The sequence below is a fragment of the Gopherus flavomarginatus genome, chromosome 2, assembly GCF_025201925.1.
Source record: "Gopherus flavomarginatus isolate rGopFla2 chromosome 2, rGopFla2.mat.asm, whole genome shotgun sequence".
NCBI lineage: Eukaryota > Metazoa > Chordata > Testudines > Testudinidae > Gopherus > Gopherus flavomarginatus.
The window spans coordinates 29,442,640-29,463,650 of NC_066618.1; the positions used below are offsets into that span (position 1 = coordinate 29,442,640).

General features: G+C 39.4%; 1 protein-coding gene across 10 annotated transcripts in view; it reads left to right on the forward strand.

The window, feature by feature from the left end:
* The window catches only part of PARD3 (par-3 family cell polarity regulator), a 658,805-nt gene that overhangs the window by 362,794 nt on the left and 275,000 nt on the right, over positions 1-21,011 (forward strand). For all 10 annotated transcript variants that reach the window (XM_050939008.1, XM_050939012.1, XM_050939010.1 and 7 more), the window contains 3 exons: positions 495-578; positions 16,300-16,425; positions 18,012-18,394. In XM_050939008.1, the coding sequence (XP_050794965.1) occupies positions 495-578; positions 16,300-16,425; positions 18,012-18,394 (593 nt within the window). The remainder of the gene's footprint in view (positions 1-494; positions 579-16,299; positions 16,426-18,011; positions 18,395-21,011) is intronic.

Genomic DNA, 21,011 nt, shown 5'->3' on the forward strand with positions numbered 1-21,011 from the left:
TTTAAGCATTATCTTAAACTAACATTAAAGACTAGAGCAGGCTTTCACTGGGATAGCTGAAGAAAGTACGATACGGTCAGTAACAGCCTTTATAGTTTTTGAGAAAAATTGATCCATATTTGACACACAAATTGAAAGAAATAAAAAATCCTCCACTTGCCTGTAGACAAGACAGCTTAAATTTAACAAAAAGTCCCAAACCAAACAATATAAATATAAAACTGTGCCATTGTGCAGTCTGTAATTCATGTAGCTGTTTAAGGTTACCAAAAGGGTTAGTTCACTTTTCATTTGAGTTATTAATGGAATTGTTTTTGATGATTGATCTCCTTTCATGCCATCAGACTAATATTCAGGTATGTAGTATTTCAGCATTGCTTTCATCACCATTGCTTAAGTTCTGGAATATCTTTGTTTTGTGCGTGTGTATGTATGGGGGTTTTGGTTCATTTATGGTACATGTTCATGTTCCCTCATTCATCATTGTCTCACAGTGATATGGTAAAGCTCGTAGAAGTCTCCAATGACGGCGGGCCTTTGGGAATCCATGTAGTGCCTTTCAGTGCCCGAGGCGGAAGGTAATGTATTGTGTAAGATTTTAATTGAATCATAACTTGCTGTGTTTTATCTTGGTTTATGCTTACTCTTGTATAGGTGCCTGTAGGTTCTATTTGAAATAACGCATGTTTATTTTCAAGAGGAAGTTTTACTGACTTAAAATAATTGAAACATTCTGCCACCCTTACTCACTCTGTACGTAGTACGAAGGCAGTACATTAGGGGAAGAAAGATGGCAGAATCTGTCCCTTAATTTATCATGGAAATTGTATTGTGACCTGATGGAAACTTGAATTGCAAAGATACTAATTATTTCCTTCAGACCCTTCTCAAGTTATTTTTCCCCTTTAATTCAGCATAGTATTTGTGCATCATTTCCCTACTATTTACCAAAGTAGCAGCATTTTAAACCAGAGAATTCTACATCTATGTGCATTTTATAAGCAAAATTGAAAGAAAAAGAATTGCAGTAGTTGTAATATTAAATAGTATCCACTGTGCTGAAAGGAAAACAAGAAAAGCATACAGTATGGGGTTTTGAGGTGTTGGAGAAAGGCATTTATTCTCCACAACTATCTTAAATTTCATTATGTGACAAAAGGCAAGAATTCCTTAAGTCTTAAGTTCCAGAAAAATGAATGCTGTGCAGGTGATTTACATTAAAATAACTTTCAGGATTACATTAGTAAACAGAACACTCCATTTATAGCTTTTGCTTTGCAGAAATAGAATGTTAGTATTTAGGATCCTTAATTGAAACATTAATGTATTCTCAGGAACATTTCATTACTTTTGTACCAATCGTTATTCACTGTGGGGGATTTAAAGCTTGTGGTCATACTGAAAAGCAGACAATCCATCAAGAATATAAGTAGGATTTTATTTTGGGGAGGAGGAGATTACCTTTATCTTTAAGTGTAATTGCATTCACTATTTCTGCTCTTTTTTGGTGAAAAGGGACCAAACATACATTTAAAAAAGTGTAATCTTAGATTACACAATGAAAGGATATTATGTTCTTACAAATCTGCCTCTCCATCAGCAATTTTAGTTTAAATTGATTAGAAGCAAGTGTCACTTACTGTGTATCAGATATTTATATCAAGTGCTTTTCACACATGATAGACATTTTTTTCTACAGCAGGATGAGGAATATGGTTTTAAAAACTCTTTTTTTTCTGATTATTATTTTAACCTTTATGCTTCAGTAGCTATACTGACATGTAGTACTGTGACAAAACTAATAATTTTGTTGAACTGAAGGCAACTTTCCCTGAGGATTTCAGGAGGTAAGAGCAAACTGCCATAATATGGTGACTCTTTCTTCCCATGAGTGACCTGACCCTATCTTCAGTGAGTTCAGTCAGCAGATATGAGAATGGTAATGTTTTAATCACAACCTCATAAATAAAGACAGGAGGTAATGGCATGGTGTGATTTTGCATTTTTATATAGGCCATGGACTGTACTGGCAGAGATGGGAGGGTCAGATCAGAATTGTTGGCTACCTCTTAATCAGGGTAATATTTAGTTGAATAAAGCTGTGTGGTTTTGTTTTTTGTTGTTTTTTTTTAAATAATCTCTCAAAACACATGTACTCTGTCTTCTGGCATCTGTCAATCAGTTCTTTTCATGTAACCAACCCTCATGGAAAAAGTAGGGATTAGATCAACAGTCCTTGTAGAAATAATAGAGTTTTTATAAAAATTACTCTTGAAAACCTACCACATCTAACAAATCAGTGAAAAGGATGTAATTCAGTGATACGTTTTGTAACATGGTTAACAAAATGTAGAGATTTTTCTGTCAAATTCTATAGGAATTTTCTACTCAGGAAGTCAGTGGAACTGTGATAAAAGTATCAGTTGAAAAGGCCATGAGCTTAATTCTCGATTTGTGCCTGCTAAAATACAGGTGACCATATTTATTAACTTGGATAAGCTATTGAATAGGTGCTCTCCCAGGGTATTGCTAATGAAAAATTTTATTTTTAGTTTTGGTTATTCAACTTACTAATTTTTTTGATCATCATTAATCATTAATACTATACTAGGGGAGCGCTGAAATTCTGTCTTGTACACTGAGGTGTATGGGAGATATTTTACCTGTAAAAATTTAGATTTATATTGTAATTTTTGTCACTTCATATTGAAATAATATGATTTCTTTTTGATGTAAAAAAATTCAGCTGTTCCTGCAAGCTCTTACTCATAGTAGGTCTTTTCCATCAGTGGAATTACTTCAATGAGTAGAGACTTGATAAGGGGTTGCAAGCTCTTAAGATGGTTGTCAAGAATAAGAAGTAAAGTTTAAACTGTTTATATGTACATAATGACTGTATAAAGTAGATTTAATTTTTAAGAACACCAGGTATGTTATGAACCATCAAAGGCACGGCAGACAGTGTATTTTTCAGCTATTTCTCCTCCAGGAATTTTTGTTGTCTTAATCAAAGCAAATGTCCACAAAGCATGCCACACTTTTTGAACTTGAACTTTAATCATTGGAAAAGAGCTGGAGATAAAGTTATGGATCAAACTAATTGACATATATTGAAACTGACCAGGTTGTGTTTAATAATCCCCCCAATGACATACAGTACCAATAATTTTAGTTTAAGTTTCAGGAAAATCTCAACCCATAATTCCCTTGCATCTAAATTAGACCATGATAGCCAAAGTTTTTCCAATCCCCAGCTTCTTATGAGTTGCCTTATTTCCTTTTGCAGTCTGTCTGCACTTTGAATTTTCTAGTTCCTTAATGCTGCAGTCCCTCTTGGGCCCCAAAGTCTTTATAATTTATAAATGCAAATTTAAGAATATTCTAGTGGTGTTTTTCACAGGTTGCTGACCTCTGTCTTGTCGTCTTTCTCAGTCTACTTATGCTTAAGCTATTAAAACCCCACCATTTAAACTGCTAAAGGGAGGATGTAGTAAAACCCAAATCCTTCTCAGTTAACAAAAACCATATAAAACTTACAATAAATATAAGAACTTAACACATTGCAAAAAAAATTACATTTTCATTTATCCAAAGCAAAACTACTATGCAGTGACATTTAGTTATGTGTTATGTACCTTACCGTTACCTTAGTATGTGAATGAATTTATCCTCAGAACACTCCTGTAAGGTAGCTAAATATTATCATCTCCATTGTAAAAGTGAAAAATTGAGGCATTGAATGATTAATTGACTTGAAGAAGGTCACATAAGAAGTCACTGGGCCAAAATCCTTTGAATTTCAGACTAATTCTTTACCCATAACACCAGTAGAACCACAACTCATACAAACATACGTGTTCAGTGGGGAGTTTTGGAGAAGTTCTTCTTTAAAAACACATGTCCTTAGAATAATTGAGAAGTTACTTGTAACATAGTGATTATAGTCTTCATTGCTGTCATCTTCAAATTACATTGTACTTCTGTCATACAATAGAGCTAAGAAGTGGTTTGGAAGTCTTTTGAAAAGCTCACCCTGTTGTATGGAATAACCAATATAGCATTTACTTTACCATGTTGTGATGGTCAGCTTTTGTGTTGTTCATAATAGTGCTATAAAGTCTACATAAATCAAGTCAGGACACTATACTGAGAAAAATTAATAGTTTTAGCTCTGAAGGGGACATGATCTTCTTAAAAAACATCCACTCAAACTGGACTAGATGCACTTTCAATGACCCTTGCCTATGTCTCCATTGAGAGCTGAAATGTTACATCGTAAAAGACGTGTTTGTATGCATGTGTTGTATTTTTTAACAGAAGTGGGAAAGATGAATGGCAGGGAGGGCAGGAACAGTCAATTCATTAATTTTCAAAGGAGGCCATGCTTGGTGGTATTCCGTAAAACAAACAAAGCTAATGACCACCCAAAAACCAGTTAAACATTCCGTTTGTCAATGACATAGTCAAGGTTTGCAGTGTGAAGGGCACTGTGCTCCATCTGTCACTAATGCCTGTGTGTTATATCTGATAGGAATGCATGATCTTAAGTGACGTGCTGCCTGCAATAGCTAAGATCCTTATAAGAAGCAGGGGTCAATATGAACATTCATGTGCTACTCAAGGAAATACTGCAAATCTCTAATGTGAAGTTCTGCTTCCTGAGGACTTGTCTACTCCTAAAATGCTGCAGTGACATAGCTGCACTACTGTACCTGCGCCACTGTAGCACTTCAGTGAAGGCACTACCTATGCTGACAGGAGGGCTCCTCTCATTGGGATAGATAATCCACTTCCCTGAGAGGTGGTAGCTAGATCAATGGGAGAATTCTCTCATTGACTTATGCTGTCTACAGCGGGTATTAGGTAGGTTTAACTGCGTTGCTCAGGGATGTGGATTTTTCACACTTCTGAATTGCCTTAGTTATATCAAGTGTATATGTAGTGTAGATCAGGCCAGAGAGAAGTTTTGCTGTGTGTGTTCAGTTTGGAATCAGCAAATGGACATTTAAAAAACATATATTTGGGTTTTTAGTGGCTGCCGATCTGGTGGGTTTGTTTATTAGTAGGGGAATAAGGCCTGGAGCAGCAGAGCACTGCTGTTCTTTGAGTGATTGCACGTGTATATTTTACTCAGATGTGTGTGCCCTGAGAGTGCTAGAGCCGGAGTTTTCTGCAGCAGTAAACTTTGCGGCCGCATGTGTGCCCTGCACCTCCTCATGGCCCCTCTTGAGGCTACATAAGGGCAGTGCTGCCTTGAGCCCCCTCAGTTCCTTTTCACTGTCCCTGTCCTGAGTCAGAGCTTGTCGTGCAGTTTACCTCATAGGGATATTTTTTTTCTTCTTAGTTATCTAGTTTAGCTTCCTAGGTTATCTGGAAATAGAAGTTAATATCCATTAAATTTTATTTTTACTTCAAAGTTCATTTTTAATAGTTTGTTTCAGTGCTCTGCATACAGCATTCGCAGGCTATAAGCACTGCCTGTCATGTGGGGTATCTACCCCGAATAGTGACCCACACACATTTGCCTCAGTAAGGGGCAAATTAAGGCGAGGTACAGTATCTGCTGCTCTTTCTAGAAAAGATAGGTGATTTCCAGAGACCTGTGCCTCAAACACTACCTCATGGAGCATGCCTCAGCTCTGGGGCTCTCAAGTGAATGCCCTAGTTACCCACATGCAGTCTGCAAGTGTGGATGTGGTAGTCTCTGACAGACCCTTGGACTTGGATTCTTCTTAACAGAGAAAGAGGAGTCAGTCTTCTTCTCCAGGGCCTTCCCAAAGGGCTTGTCTACACTGGCAAGTTTCTGCACAGTAAAGCAGCTTTTTGCGCTTAAACTGTAGATATCAAGCCACTTAGTGCACAGAAACTCCTCAGTTGCAACGGTGCAAAAAAACCCCAACTTGATGAGAGTCATAAGGCTATTTGCGCAGAGGCTCCAGCACTCTATTGCCAGTGTACACACTTAATTACTTTCTGCGCTGTAATTGGCCTCCGGAGCTGTCCCATAATGCTTCTGCGTATTGTTTTGAACTCGGCTGCCCTGGAGACATCCACCCCTCCCCTTTCAAAGCATCATTTCTGACAGCCATTGTGTGCTGTGCTGATCTGTTCCGGGACACACAGAAAACTATTAATGTGGAATGCTTATGCTGTTGAATAGAGAGGCGCATGTGTGTGTGAGAAGGAGAGCGATTGCTATGCAGAGAGCCCAAGGAGGGAGGCAGGGGCTGATGTTAGGGTTTTCCCCTCCCCCTGCCTCAGGATTGGTTGTTTCCTGTTGCTGTCTGAACTTACAAGACAGCATGCTTACATACTCTCTGTTCTCCAAAATTCACTGTCTCTGCACCCCCCCCCCCCCCGCTACACACATACTCCCTGTCTCACACTCTCCCCCTCATTTCAGTTGAAAAGCAGTTGGAAATGTAGAAAGGATGCCCATGAAACAATGGGGTTGGGAAACCTGCATCTTGTCACGCTGTGCCTGCTCCATGAAGCATTGCAAACCCTTCCCAAACCACGCTGTGGCCAGTTGCACAATGGGATAGCTGCCACAATGCTTTGCTGTTGCAATAGCTGGTAATGTGGATGTGCTCCAGCATCACAAGGAGCACAGCTTGGACACCCAACAGCGGTTTCATTCTAGCGTTTTAATAAAAGTGGTATAAGTTGTGATGTAGAAACTTGCCAGTGTAGACATACCCAAAGATTCAGGTACCCAGAGCTGAGCTATGGACCTGGTACTATGACAGGAAGATATTGGTACTATGCTGTCGACTGTCTGCAGGGAGACCATTGAGTCTGGTACCAGTGACTGCCATTTCAGTGCAAGCATTGTTGGTAGCAACAACCCTGCAGACTTATGAGGCAGCAAAGGATTGCTTTACTTCTCTGTACCAGACTCTCTTTTGGTGCAGGAGTCCATTGTGTTGGCAGCAAAGAATCCTGTGGCACCTTATAGACTAACAGACGTTTTGGAGCATGAGCTTTCGTGGGTGAATACCCTGTTCGTCAGATGCATGTAGTGGAAATTTCCAGGAGCAGGTATATATATGCAAGCAAGCTAGAGATAACGAGGTTAGTTCAATCAGGGAGGATGAGGCCCTGTTCTAGCAGTTGAGGTGTGAAAACCAACGGAGGAGAAACTGGTTTTGTAGTTGGCAAGCCATTCACAATCTTTGTTTAATCCTGAGCTGATGGTGTCAAATTTGCAGATGAACTGAAGCTCAGCAATTTCTCTTTGAAGTCTGGTCCTGAAGGTTTTTTTGCTGCAGGATGGCCATCTTAAGGTCTGCTATAGTGTGGCCAGGGAGGTTGAAGTGTTTTCCTACAGATTTTTGTATATTGCCATTCCTGATATCTGATTTGTATCCGTTTATCCTTTTCCGTAGCGACTGTCCAGTTTGGCCGATGTACATAGCAGAGGGGCATTGCTGGCATATGATGGCATATATTACATTGGTGGACGTGCAGGTGAATGAACCGGTGATGGTGGGGCTGATCTGGTTAGGTCCTGTGATGGTGTCGCTGGTGTAGATATGTGGGCAGAGTTGGCATTGAGGTTTGTTGCATGGATTGGTTCCTGAGCTAGAGGTACTATGGTGCGGTGTGCAGTTACTAGTGAGAATATGTTTCAGGTTGGCAGGTTGTCTGTGGGCGAGGATTGGCCTGCCACCCAAGGCCTGTGAAAGTGTGAGGTCATTGTCCAGGATGGGTTATAGATCCCTGATGATGTGTTGGAGGGGTTTTAGCTGGAGACTATATGTGATGGCCAGTGGAATCCTGTTGGTTTCTTTCTTGCGTTAGTCTTGCAGTAGGAGGCTTCTGGGTACACGTCTGGCTCTGTTGATCTGTTTCCTTATTTCCTCGTGCGGGTATTATAGTTTTGAGAATGCTTGGTGGAGATTTTGTAGGTGTTGGCCTCTGTCTGAGGGGTTAGAGCAGATGCGGTTGTACCTCAGTGCTTGGCTGTAGACAATGGATCGTGTGATGTGCCCGGGATGGAAGCTGGAGGCATGAAGGTAGGCATAGCGGTCGGTAGGTTTCGGTATAGGGTGGTGTTAATGTGACCATCATTTATTTGCACCGTGGTGTCAATAAAGTGGACCTCCCGTGTAGATTGGTCCAGGTTGAGGTTGATGGTGGGGTGGAAGCTGTTGACATCATGGTGGAATTTTTCCAGAGTCTCCTTCCCATGGGTCCAGATGATGTAGATGTCATCGATGTAGCATAGGTAGAGAAAAGGGGCGTGAGTGGACGAGAGCTGAGGAAGCATTGTTCCAGGTCAGCCATAAAAATATTGGCATATTGTGGGGCCATGCGGGTGCCGATAGCGGTGCCACTGATCTGGCGATATATATTGTGTTGGCAGCACTTCTTCCAGCACTGGGTCTGTCTGTCTCCTCAGCTATGGTGCAGAGACTCTGAGTGGTATCGAGACTAATACCACCTGAGAAACATGGCAAGAGCTTGGCTTGTCCTTCGGTACTACCTTTTGGTTCTGGCACACGCTGTCACCAACACTACAGTCTTCAGCCTCAGTTTCAGTCTCACACTCTCTCGGCACTGTCAGCTTTGGTGCTGGAGCAATCGTTGGCTTGAGTACCAACCCTAGCAACTGACCTCACCTTTGATGTTTAATTTTGTTGAAACTTTGCATTCATTCAAATACTCTCCTGCTACCCTTCACTCGTTAGTGGTCTATACCCCTGCCTCCAACAGACATCACTACAGACCTTTGAAACAACAGTATTATAGGCAGTTTTTCTAGCTGCCAAAGCCAGCATGATTTTTCGAGGAGGAAGCAGAAGTCAGAGAGAAGGGGGTTCTCCAACTCCAGTTTTAATCAGCATACCCGTCCTCAGTCAGCTCTCGGGAATCAGCCCATTTGACTTCCTCTTCAAGGACAGAGGGACTTCACTCATGATTATTTCTGACTCAAGTCCATGGGGGTCAAAGACCCGTATTGGACCTTCAGAATCTTAACATGTTAATCAAATAGATAAGATTTTGCATGATTTCCCTAACGTCAATCCTTTCTTCCTTAGATTACAATGACTGATTTGCCGCTCTCAGTCTCCAGAATGCCTACTTCCATGTGGCAATACTGCGAAGTCACAAGAAGTTTGTGAGATTCATTGTAGGGGGCCAATAATAATGAACAGTACTTCAGTTTGGCCTGTCATTAGCATCATAGGCACTGACTTTTTTGGGACTGGAGCACCCATGGAAAAAGAATAGTGGGTGCTCAGCAGCTACTGGCAGTCCCTGCCGAACAGCTCCTCTCCTACCCATTTTCTCCCGCTCACTGCTGATCTGCTGTTCAGTGGTGGCCAGGAGATGCTAGGGCAGGCAGAGGGAGAAGCTGGGGCAGGAAAAGGTAGAGCGAGGGTGGGATGTGCTTGGAGGAAGAGGTGGAGTGGGGTGGGAAGAGGCGGGGTGGGGCCATGGGGGTTGAACATCCCCTGAGGAAATCGGAAAGTTGACACCTGTGAATCATATAATGTATTCACCAAGGTGGAGGAAGGAAATTCATGTCTTCCTTTCCTTGGTGGTTGCTTAGTGCAAGTCATATCCAAACATCAGGTTCTCCACCACATCCCATTTATCGTCTATAAATTTAGGCAATATAAATCAAAGTCTGTCTTATAAGGTAGTATAACTTGGTCTGGATTTACTGTAATCTTTATGTATTTGGGTCCTGCAAGGTATTTTGGGAACTCCTGAAGAAGGGATAAAATAGCACAGACTGAACCATGAATTTCCTTACTTTTGTCATCTTAAATTACAACCTTAATATTACTTTGACAGATTTTGGTGTGTAAATAATCTCTGCATTTATGTGAAGGTAGACACTGACATACATACAGTTCTCATACTGAAGAATTCTGATTGATTTTTCTCTTCCACAGTGCTTTTTTCTATCATATTTTTTTCATTTCCAATGTGTGTTAAGTCCCTTTTATGTTCCAAAGTTAATAAATCACTTCAAAATTTGTTACTATTTTTTTCAGTAAAGTTTACTCCTTTATTTTGCTGCTTTAGTTGTTTAAGATACAAAGAAAACTGAAGCAACATCTGGTAGCCATTGTTGTACTGAAATTCCTTTATGCCAAACTTAATTTTTGCAGCCACATGCGTGTTTTTTGTGTCTCCACTAGAGCATTGAAAATCCTCCCCATTTATTCTTCTCATTGATTCTCCATCCTCAAGGCCCTGCACTGTAGCCTTAATTCTCAAAGACATAAATGACTGGAAGAGCCTCCCTTTGGTGCCAGTCAGTCCCATTTCTTCATTATCCAGATGGACTGCTGTTGAGTAACCCAAGGCATTCTTTGTCTCACCTTCTTCTCCCAAAGATCGTATGGAACCTAATCATCCCAGCCAATCTGAGAACTGAGAATCCAAGAATGGAAATCAAGCTTGAGCTTCTAGAATGAAAGTGTTGAGCACTATTATAACACCACTAGGGTGGGGCAATCAAATATTTTAATGTTGTAGGAAGGGTTTGGGTTGTGTCTTCTTTTGGGCCTGTCAGCTATGACCATTTAATTGACTGGACAGGGCCTCACTTTCTAGTATGATGGTATTGCTTTTATGTTCTACTGCCAATATTATGTGTCAGTTTTCATCACTGCACAGTTTTGTGTGTACCGATGACCGTATTATTTTGTTTCAGAACTGGTAGTTGTTTTATAGAAATACTTCTACTCTAGTCATTGCCTTGTGTGTTGGTTACTTTCTGTAAACAGTTTTAGTTGACTATTTATTTTCATTTATGTCTCAGTTGATTCAGTTGCAACTGGATCACAGTTAACAGGTGAATAACTTCAGCGCATGTGTGCAATGGGCAGTGATAGGTGAACCATATTCTGGCATATTCAGTGTAATGTTCTTATTACGCTCATGGTGTTTACACTGTCAGCTTTTATTAAGATAAATTATGATCATTTCCATACAGCTGGATGGCAATTGTGGGGAGTTCACATTTTCAGAGACTAACTCAGACAATTTAGATATCAGTAAAACATTTGTGCTTATTTCCAGTTTTATTATTCGTTGTAATTTATACTTGGAAGTGAAATATTAGCATGTATGGCTGAGTTTAGTTTAATTGTATAATTAGACTAATGAACCTTGTGGAAATATAGTGGTGCAAGTGTTAATATAATCAAAGCAGTTCAATTCCTAATTACATATCTAAACAAGTTTAAAGACAGAAGATCTCAGTGGTTTGCCTTTTCTGCTCCCCCCGCCCATCAGTTAAAATTAAGCTGCTGTAAAACACAGCATGGAGAGCAATTTTCATACATCATTATTGTAATTTCTACTGGGTCATAGGTTTGCAGAGTTCTTTGCAGAGCTTATAAGAAATTCAGTCCCAGTGTCAGAGAGTTCCTAGGCTAAGGCCTTGTCTACACTGAGAAAATGTATAATGTTGTTTAAAATGTGTGAGTTAGCCTGTTTTTCTAATGTGAGGTAGTAGTATAGATAAGGACTAGTAATGTTTAAAAACATGTTTTCTCGTCATAGTTAGCCCCTTAGGGTTTAAAAATATATTTTTAAAAATGATTTGCCTTTTTGCTTAAAATCACATTAGTTAAACTTGTTAATTAAGATGTTTTCTAACATGATGCATTTTCCAAGGTAGGCATATACCATACATGTATATATTCTTTAAAAGAACTCCCTAAAATGGCACTGGTATTTCATGTTTGTTTTTCCTCTAGATGCCAGCCCAGTTGTGCTTGGTTTTCAGGTGCCTATGTGGGTATGTAAAAATGGGAAATACAGATGTGATCTTTAGTGCTTACAGCAGTGGATTAGAAACTAGGAGGATGCTGAGTTTAAATTTGACTAAGGCTAGTCACCTTCTTTTTGATCACTAGTAGAGCTGCTTGGAAAAAAATGCATGGAACCATATTCCATTGGAATATACTGTTCTAAATAAACCGAAAAGATTGGCAAAATCTCATCAATTTCTCCAACATTTTGTTTCTGAGGAAAAGAAGGGGAGGGGGGAGTTCTAATAATGCTGAAACATTCCAATTTTTCCTTTGGAAATGAATTTTTGTTTTGATTTTTTTTTAATTTTGTATTATATATGCTAAAATTTTTAAAAAGACAAAATTGAATGTAAACATTTTGATTGGCCCCAAACATTTTTAAAACTTTTTTTTTTGTGGAGTATTTAGAGATTTTCAAGTTTTGTTCCTAAATGAAATGAAAACAGATTTTGCAATCTGAAAATCCTTCGCAGAATAGAATTTCTGTTCTCCACACAGCTCTAATTGCTTATTCTGCCACTTCAGCTGTACATTCCGTAGTCCATCCAGTTCTAATATTGGGTAAAAAGCAAGATCTCCATGAACGCCTGATGCTGCATCTGAGCTGAGCATTCCTGCATTAATAGAACTTGTAAGCTTTGTTTAATGAGAGTAATTGCAATTTTGACATGTAGTTTATTTCTGTATTACATTATTTTACCAGTGGTTAGAATTAATAAGGTTTTTATTAGATTTGAGAGCTTATGTGGATAGGTTTCAGAAACAATGAATCATGCAGAAAATAAGATGTCCTATATTAGCAGTAGGTTAATACAACTTCACTAGAAAGGATAACAATAGCAATCATTCTACCAAAAAAAAGTAATGTCATATTAATAGGTAACTAATCTCAAAATAAAAAGAAATCTATAAATAGCTCAAGTGTTCTGGGTTAACTATGAGAGTTTGAACAGGTTGTAGTGTCACCATTACACTAAAGTGAAGTATTATATTTGCCATTATATATTGTAAGGCTTTACTTTTTAATTAGAATAGAAAGAGAGGATCTTCTGCCTCAGCAAAGCACATCTTGTTTGCCTTTTGATTGTATATAGGTATATGTATGCCCACATCCTGATTTATACGTGGACCTTGAGCCCAGGCGAATGTGCAAGTTGAGCCCAATCAAAACGTTGCTGGGGTTGGGGTGGAAAAAAGATAGATTCCCAGAGAATTTATTAATAAGAGTTTCTTATTTTATAAGAAAAGGAAAATGTTTGTTTTTTTTTTCCTTTGAGGGTGAAGGAATGTGAATTGCTGGGATCCGTTTCTTCCTCATCCCCGATCACTATGTGGGGTGTAGGGTATAGTGTACTCTGGATCCACTCTTTATGGCTCCTTTTTGAAGCTGTCAGTGGGGACGTCCGTTGAGGGCTGCATAGTCTCCTCCCCATAACTGATGGTTTAGAAGACAGAATTCCTTGTATAAAATAAAGGGAGGTCCTGTGTATAGTCAGTATTTCCCTACTGTCACCCATCAATCTGTGCTGTGTGAACAGGGAGAGGGATTGGTTTTGGCTTCAACAGGTGTGGCTGGGCCATGCTACCGTGTTACAGTCTGAATTGCAGATGCATCAGGGCTCAGAATTTAGATTGGGATTTCCAGCAATACTGGCCCAACCAAAACGCAATGATAAAGTGTATGGACATCCATTGTAGGGGCTAGCACCACTTACATCCTACTTCAGCCCTATATTGGGACCTCTGCACAGGGTGAATTTCATCAAAAATGTTTTGGTTTTTTTACCCTATTCAAACAAGTTGAACTTGGAGGAATGGTTTCTTTTTTGTCAGACTTCAGTAAAAAAAAAACCCAGGGGGGTAACAACAAAAATGATGCCTTTTTCCAGAACCCCACTTTTGGGCTGACAGACAGAGTGGTGGAAAGTTTCATTTCCCTGAGATAATTTCAGAAAGCTTAATGAGTGAAAATGGATTGGTTGTTTTACAGCCTTAACTATAGTTTAGGCTGCATGGAAACTGTAATTATGGTGCAAAATGATGTAATAAAGGCATGCAAACAGTTTTAGCATTACTTTATATTTTGCATAGAAAAATAAAAATATTTTGTGTAATCAACAGTTATGAATGTTATTTTTAGTGCTTTTCCCCAACTAAGAGAGAGAACATCCTAGTAAAATTTTATTTTGTAATTACACACTGTAATTTTAAAATCCCAGTGATGTGATCAAGACATTTTGCAACAAAACCGAAGAAAAATAGATGTAATCAGAGCTGCTATTAAAGATTTTTCTGTTTTACTGATTGTGACAGACATGGAATTGCTGTGCAGTCATTACAAATACTGAGCTCTAATAATGTTATGAACATTGTGTGTGACCTAGGAGGTGAGATAAAGTTACTGTATGACTGTGGTAGTGTATTAGAATTGCCTATATAACTGTACTAATCTAATTTGATTGGGGCTGTAGAAAGACCAATGAGGAAAGCAACTCAGTAGAACTAGATATGGATACCCCAGAACACAGTTGAAAGACAATGGGGCAATCTTAGCTTCAAAGATCCAGTCTCTCTTACCCAACAATTTGCAGGCCTTGTTTTACCAAAGCTAGGAGCCTGGAGATGAGAAGAACATTAAGGTGTTGCTCACTTGTGGGAAGCTGTCTAGAGAGATAGGTAGACTGTGAGAGGGAGAAACAGAAAGAGCAAGACAGAAAGACACTCTGTAGAGGGAGTCTAAAGAAAAGTGAGCCTTCCCAGCCCAGACAATGGTAAGCCTAAAGGAAGAGCTAAACACATGATTCCACCTGAAGCCATGTGATGGCTAGAGGTGCAGTTCTCCTGGGAACTTTGACACTGATGCATCTAAATTATGTTAGGAATTTGGGTGATATTCTATATGGCTTCTTGGCAGAACAGTATGAATTGAATCTTAATCACTTGTTTGATAGTTTACTGTTTTTGTGTCACCTGTTTTCTACTGATAAATACATACTATCTCCATTATCTGTGTGCCTGTGTCATTCGTCCTCCACCCCACACAGTAGCATCTTAACACCTCCAGGGTATTTAAAAATAGAAACATAAATAATACTCTTTTTCTCTCTTTCTGTTCAGCTTTTAGGAGACATAGTATGATTCGTTTATAAGGGGAGATAGTTTTGTTTGTGTGAGGTGTCTGTATGTGAAGAACTTATACAGGGAAAGTTAAGTTAAAGACATTTCTTTTGCATTTGTGCCTGATTCAGCAAGGTACTCTACTGTGTATATAACTTTAAGCATGAGAGAAGTCTCATTAAATATCAATGTACTTCCTCATTTGCTTCTAGGTATGCATTCTGCTTGAACAATGCATACAACATATGTACTACCCTATATGGCCCTGAAGATGTCACATGGGCTGCAACTGTGTGCTGTTTGGGCCGCAAGTGGCCTGCAGGATGCAGGTTGAGAACCACTGGCATATATGGTCCTGTGCCTTTGTCATGCTGAAGTTAAGGTGGTGATTTTTTTTTTTAAGTAAATGTAACGTGTGAAATATGCTGGGTTGTCAGTCCTAAACACTGACTCAGTCTGCTTACTCGTTGCCCTGTCAAAATGTCACAGCCCTGACCTGAAGGGGCACATTTAATAATGAGAGGATAGTTTCAGACTGGATGTTCGTTCTTCTCTGCCTCTTTGAGAATGCCAATAAGGGTGACTTGGCCCCTTTTGCAATAAAGACTAGACAGAGGTAACCAGCTCATTGCAGAGAGGCCATCAGATGGTAATTATTTTTCATCTCTAGTGATCTTCACTAGGTTTGACCTGGATACTTCAGGGTAAACTGTCTACTTAAAAATCCCCCTTACTATTTTACAAGTAACAATTATGGATTCCTGTAACTCAAAGAAATCAGAGAATGTTGTTTTATTTTCAGGTTTTTTTTTCAATTGGTTTACTCAGGATGTAAACCCCAAGTTGTGATTCCTAAATATTCTACTTATCGCTTCATTCTAGGCTTGTCTTTTATCTAGTATAGCATCAGTTTTCACCCATGCAGTAATAGTAATGGCTGAGGATTTCTCTATTAACTGGAAGCGTTGAAGTGTGGATTAAACTTGCTGTGCCCTCCTTCAGTTGCCTTACTGAGAAGATGCACCTTCGTGTTGCTGCCTGGAGCCAAACATGCAAGAGTCACAAATCCAGGCTTCTTGCATCAACCTACACTGTGATGTCAACTGAGACGTACTGGCTGCCCTCCTTGAATTTTAAATATAGACAGTGTTGTATATTCTTATTTCAAAAATGTAATGCCCTGTTCCTTATGTAAGGGTGTTTATGTTTATAAGGTAATGTTTATAAGTGATTTGGAACTTTGATATCCTGCTCCAGAACAGCAGTTTCTTTAGTTAAGTAGTACTGCTTTACGCAGAGGGTAGGCTTAATGATGATCATGAAAGCATATTAAATCAGAGAGACATTATGTATTGAGGAAATATTAGATGTGTAATCATTTGTAATCTTAATGTTCCAGAACCCTGGGGTTATTAGTAAAACGACTGGAGAAAGGTGGAAAAGCTGAACAAGAAAACCTTTTTCATGAGAATGATTGTATTGTCAGGATTAACGACGGAGACCTTCGCAATAGGAGATTTGAACAGTAAGTGCATTTACTGTACAATTATTGCTTTTTTTAACCTTTAACCACTGCATATTGCAGTAATTTGAGGAAATAAAGCATTTAAAAACAAATCGTCTAACCTCGTTTTTATAGAGGAAAAAATAGTCCACGGTTTTAGAGCATATTTCTTTTAATTAGTCAAGCTACAAAACTACAGGATAATTACTGGCATCAGAATATATGTGACTTTTCAGTTTTCAGATAAATTATGCCTTGTTTCTTAAAGATTATGGGCCCATTTTTTTCTTCAGCAGATGACAAACTGAGCCTGGTTTTATCTTGAAAAATCGGTCATGATTCTTGTTTTTATACATTTACAGTATTGCAAGCTGCGTATTTGAGGGCAGCATGGAGTCCTGTATGTTAAACATTTTAAAATACTTGTGATTTTGTGTGTGTGAAACGTAAAAACACTGTAAACAAAGTAGCTGAAGGTTCCCTGTAGAAATTTGTGAAGTTATAAATTCTTGCTTTGTAGGAGACTGGAATTTGATGGAAGGCTGGAATGTTAAATCAAGACGATTAAAAAAAAAAAAAGAAAAGAAAACAGGTCAAAAATGTAGAAAAGAAAGTAAATATTCATAACGGGGTGGGGACAAGAGAAGAGGGCAGAATAAATATATTTCTGAGGAATATATCATTAGTTTTTTTAGAAGTAAATTTCCTTTCAGTATGTATTATATTGTCAACTAAAGGAATGATGTCTTAATCTGACAGTTGTGCATTTGTTGTTATTTGTAATGCATTAGTTTCTATTAGTCCTAACCAGGATTGGGACACCATTGTGCAGAAGTTTAGTTAAAAAAAAAAATCTGTGTCCTGTAGAGCTCGTGTTCTAAGGCAGTGATCAAAAACCCATTGCTGTCAATGAAAAGACAAGACATTGAACTCAGTGAGGCTACTAATGGGCAGGAAATTAAGTATGTGATTCAGTTTTTGCAAGACTGGGACCTAAGAAAACAAACACATAAAGGGGTGCATAAATGTATTTTTATTCCAATTGAATGTTGACTGTCTATCAGCTGAGCAATTAATTGTGGACATTTCAGAAAAAGAAGGTCTTGAAGGAGGGACTGGGCAGCACCCTGTGGACTACTTCAGGGACATACGAATAGGACAGTGTGGAGAAAAAACACAGAAAAATGCTCCATTTTATGTTGGAAGAAATTGCAGTGAAAACCATATTTAGTTTCTATCACCACTGCAATTATTATATTTACAGATACTGTTAATTATTTAATAAGCCTCATAGAAAAAAGATAAATTGACACAATAATTATGGTTAAAGTTGCTGCTGCGATATGCAGTGTGTACAGAACTTTAACATATATTTAATATATATTTAGTTTTTAAGTATTTTTCAGCCATACTGTGTGGCCCTGTGGAAATAAACCTTAGCAAAAAGCAGTCATGGTATACTACTAAACAAATTCAGGTTTTTTTCATTTGGTTCAGCAATATGTCTGTCAGCTCATGTTGCTTAATTAACATCAGTAATTATGCTTGTAATGTTTTGTAGTCTGCCAGTCTTAATTTGTTAATTTTCTATTCATTCTGAAACCTAGAGCACAACATATGTTTCGTCAAGCCATGCGTACGCCCATCATTTGGTTCCATGTGGTTCCTGCAGCAAATAAAGAGCAGTATGAACAGTTATCCCAAAGTGAGAAGAACATGTACTACTCCAACCGGTTTAGCCCTGATTCCCAATATATTGACAACAAGAGTATTAACAATGCTGGACTTCACACATTACAAAGAATATCTAGAATGAGTAACCAGACAGATCAAACAGACTCTTACTCACAGCTACCTCATAGTGTGAATTCATCAGGGAAACCACCATCGGGCCTGGCTCCTTCACCTCAAAAAGTTCTTACCTCCACTACAAACAGTGGTTATAACACCAAAAAGATAGGGAAGAAACTTAATATACAACTGAGAAAAGGTAAGGAACATGCTTCTGAAGTTATTTATATTGAGGATGTGTATATATAGTGTAATATGTGTGTATTTCTCTCTCTCTCTCTCCATGAAAGCCTAGTATAGTATAAACAGTCTGTTGGCTCGAGTTCGGTATGGTCATACTACTTACGAGTGATGAAGCCATGTGCAAATTATGTAAGTTATCCCAAGTAAAATGTCACAGCAACCCATCATGCAGTCTGTATATGTGGCATATTTTATGGAAAGTTATTTTTGAAACATTTTAAAGAGTACTAAAACATTTTATTGGAACATATTTTTGTACCTTCCAACCTCTAAAGGCCAGGTGCCTTAGTAACTGTAAGTCCTATTGAAATGGGCCCAGTGGGAGAGGAAAAATTACTATATTCTGTATCTAAAATCTTCATGACTTAAGTCTAATATCTCAGGTCTGCCTTCACTAGAAATAAGTTTTTTGCACATCCAGTTGAAAATCTGGGAATTTTCTCTTTCTGATGATATAAAGCTGTTGTTTCTTACTCTGCAGGGTTGTGAGATATTCAGTCTAGATCACTGACTGATATAACTGCTGATATTTCTCATACTGAGCTTTCGGATACTGTAATTTGAGTCTGACAGTAATCACATTTTAGGAGAGAGAAACAATACTGTATTTGTGTGTGTGTGCACATGCTTGTATTGTAATGTATCTGGTATATGTATATCTGTATATATGTATGCGCATATAGAGCAACAGGGTGGATGAGGCAGTTTCTTTTATTAGACCAATTTCTGTAGGTGAGAGAGACAAGCTTTTCAGCTTTGACACACTCTCTCTCTCTCTCTCTCTCTCTCTCTCTCTCTCTCTCTCTCTCACTCACACACACACACACACACACACACACACACACACACACACACACACACACACACACACACACACAAAACCTGGAACTGACACGGCTACAGCAACACTGCATTTTTAGAGCTTTATTTATTTATTTAGCATGTGCATAGTCGTCTAGCCAAGCAACGGCATCTTCAGGGGCATGATGCAGTTCTTCTAGACCTCCACTGAACCTAGTCAGCAGGCATTCTTCGACAATGTGCATCACTGTCTGTGTTGTGCTGCAGCTGCACAAAGGGCTGTCACAAAGACCTCAGTGATACCGGTTGGTTGCACAAGAGACCTTGCCCAGTCTGGAACCTGTTCAGCAGGGACTATTGGCGACAGGGTAGGTCAAAACCAGGCGGGCAGATTGTGGAGTCGGCGACGAGGGACTGGTTGGAAATTATAACGGATATCCATTCCTCTCGCCAGAGTGTTTGTGCCCTAACATCCTGGCATGGCTGATGAGACCATAATGGGTGACATGATGGCAAACATGCAGCTGATGGTTAAAAAGGTCATTGTGCAGTGGCAGGCTTCAGTTGGCGCATACTTTCTCCAGTAACTTGCCAGTGGCAACCTCTCATCTGATACGAGGAGGGGCAATATTGTTCAGAACTGGAAGCCATGGGAGTGGACTTGGACGCAGGGTGCCAGACATGATACGCATGGCGGCATGTAACTGCATATCCACCAGTTTGGTGTGTGATGATCAACTCCAAACTGGTGTACAGTACTCCATCACTGAATATGAGGTGGCAAGACCTGACATCCACAAATTTGGAACATGAGCACCCCATGACGAATCTGCCAGTTTGTTAAGAAGATTATTGCGCGTCTTAATGTTAGCTACTGTCATCTTCAGGTGGGCATGGTAACTCTGTGTGTAGTCTAAGGTCACATCTAGATAGACTGGCTCTACTTCATGCTTCATCCTCTGACCATTCAGATAAATATTCAGTTCTCAGTTGTGCTGGTGTGATGAAGATGGAACAAACTGGAGACTGTTTTTAGGACACTTGACTGGAGGCGCCAAGTCTTACAAGTCAGCTAACTTTGTCATGTCCTAGTTTAAGGTGGCATCAGCTCCTGAAACATCCAGGACTGGGTATTGCAATAGATGTCGTCTGCGTAAATTAACTTTCATGACTCTGTTGTTGGCAGGTCATTGATATAAAGGTTGAACAGAGTTGGAGAAAGCACAGAGCCCTGTTGTCTCCAAGCACTCATCTTTTCCTCCATATTGACTCTGAACTGCCTATCACGGAGGAACAGTTCAGTGACGCCTGGGACCCAAGGTAGCAGGACCCGTGATAACTTCATGAGCAGGCCAGTGTGCCATACCATATTGTACGCTGCTGTTAGGTCAATGAAAACAACGCCTGTTTTCAAGTTTCTCTGGAAGCCATTTTCAACAAATGTGGTCAGTATGTGTACGGCCTCGGCAAAAGCCGGCTTAGGCTCAAAATTCTCTCCCCATAGGGTAATATGTGCTGTAGGACCAAGCATTCCAGTGCCTTGAAACACTCTGACAATAATGATTTGGGATGATAGCTTGATGCTTGACGTAGATCCTTTCCAGGCTTGAGAAGGCCAATAATTTTTGCAGTGCGCCATATCTTTGGTAGCCTACCTTCACTGATGACTCTTGTGAAGAATTTCAGAAGCCAAAGCCGAACACAGGGGCCAAGGTTTTTCAGGAATTCTGGAGATGTGTTGTCATAGCCCGCAGCTGTTCCACACTTGATGC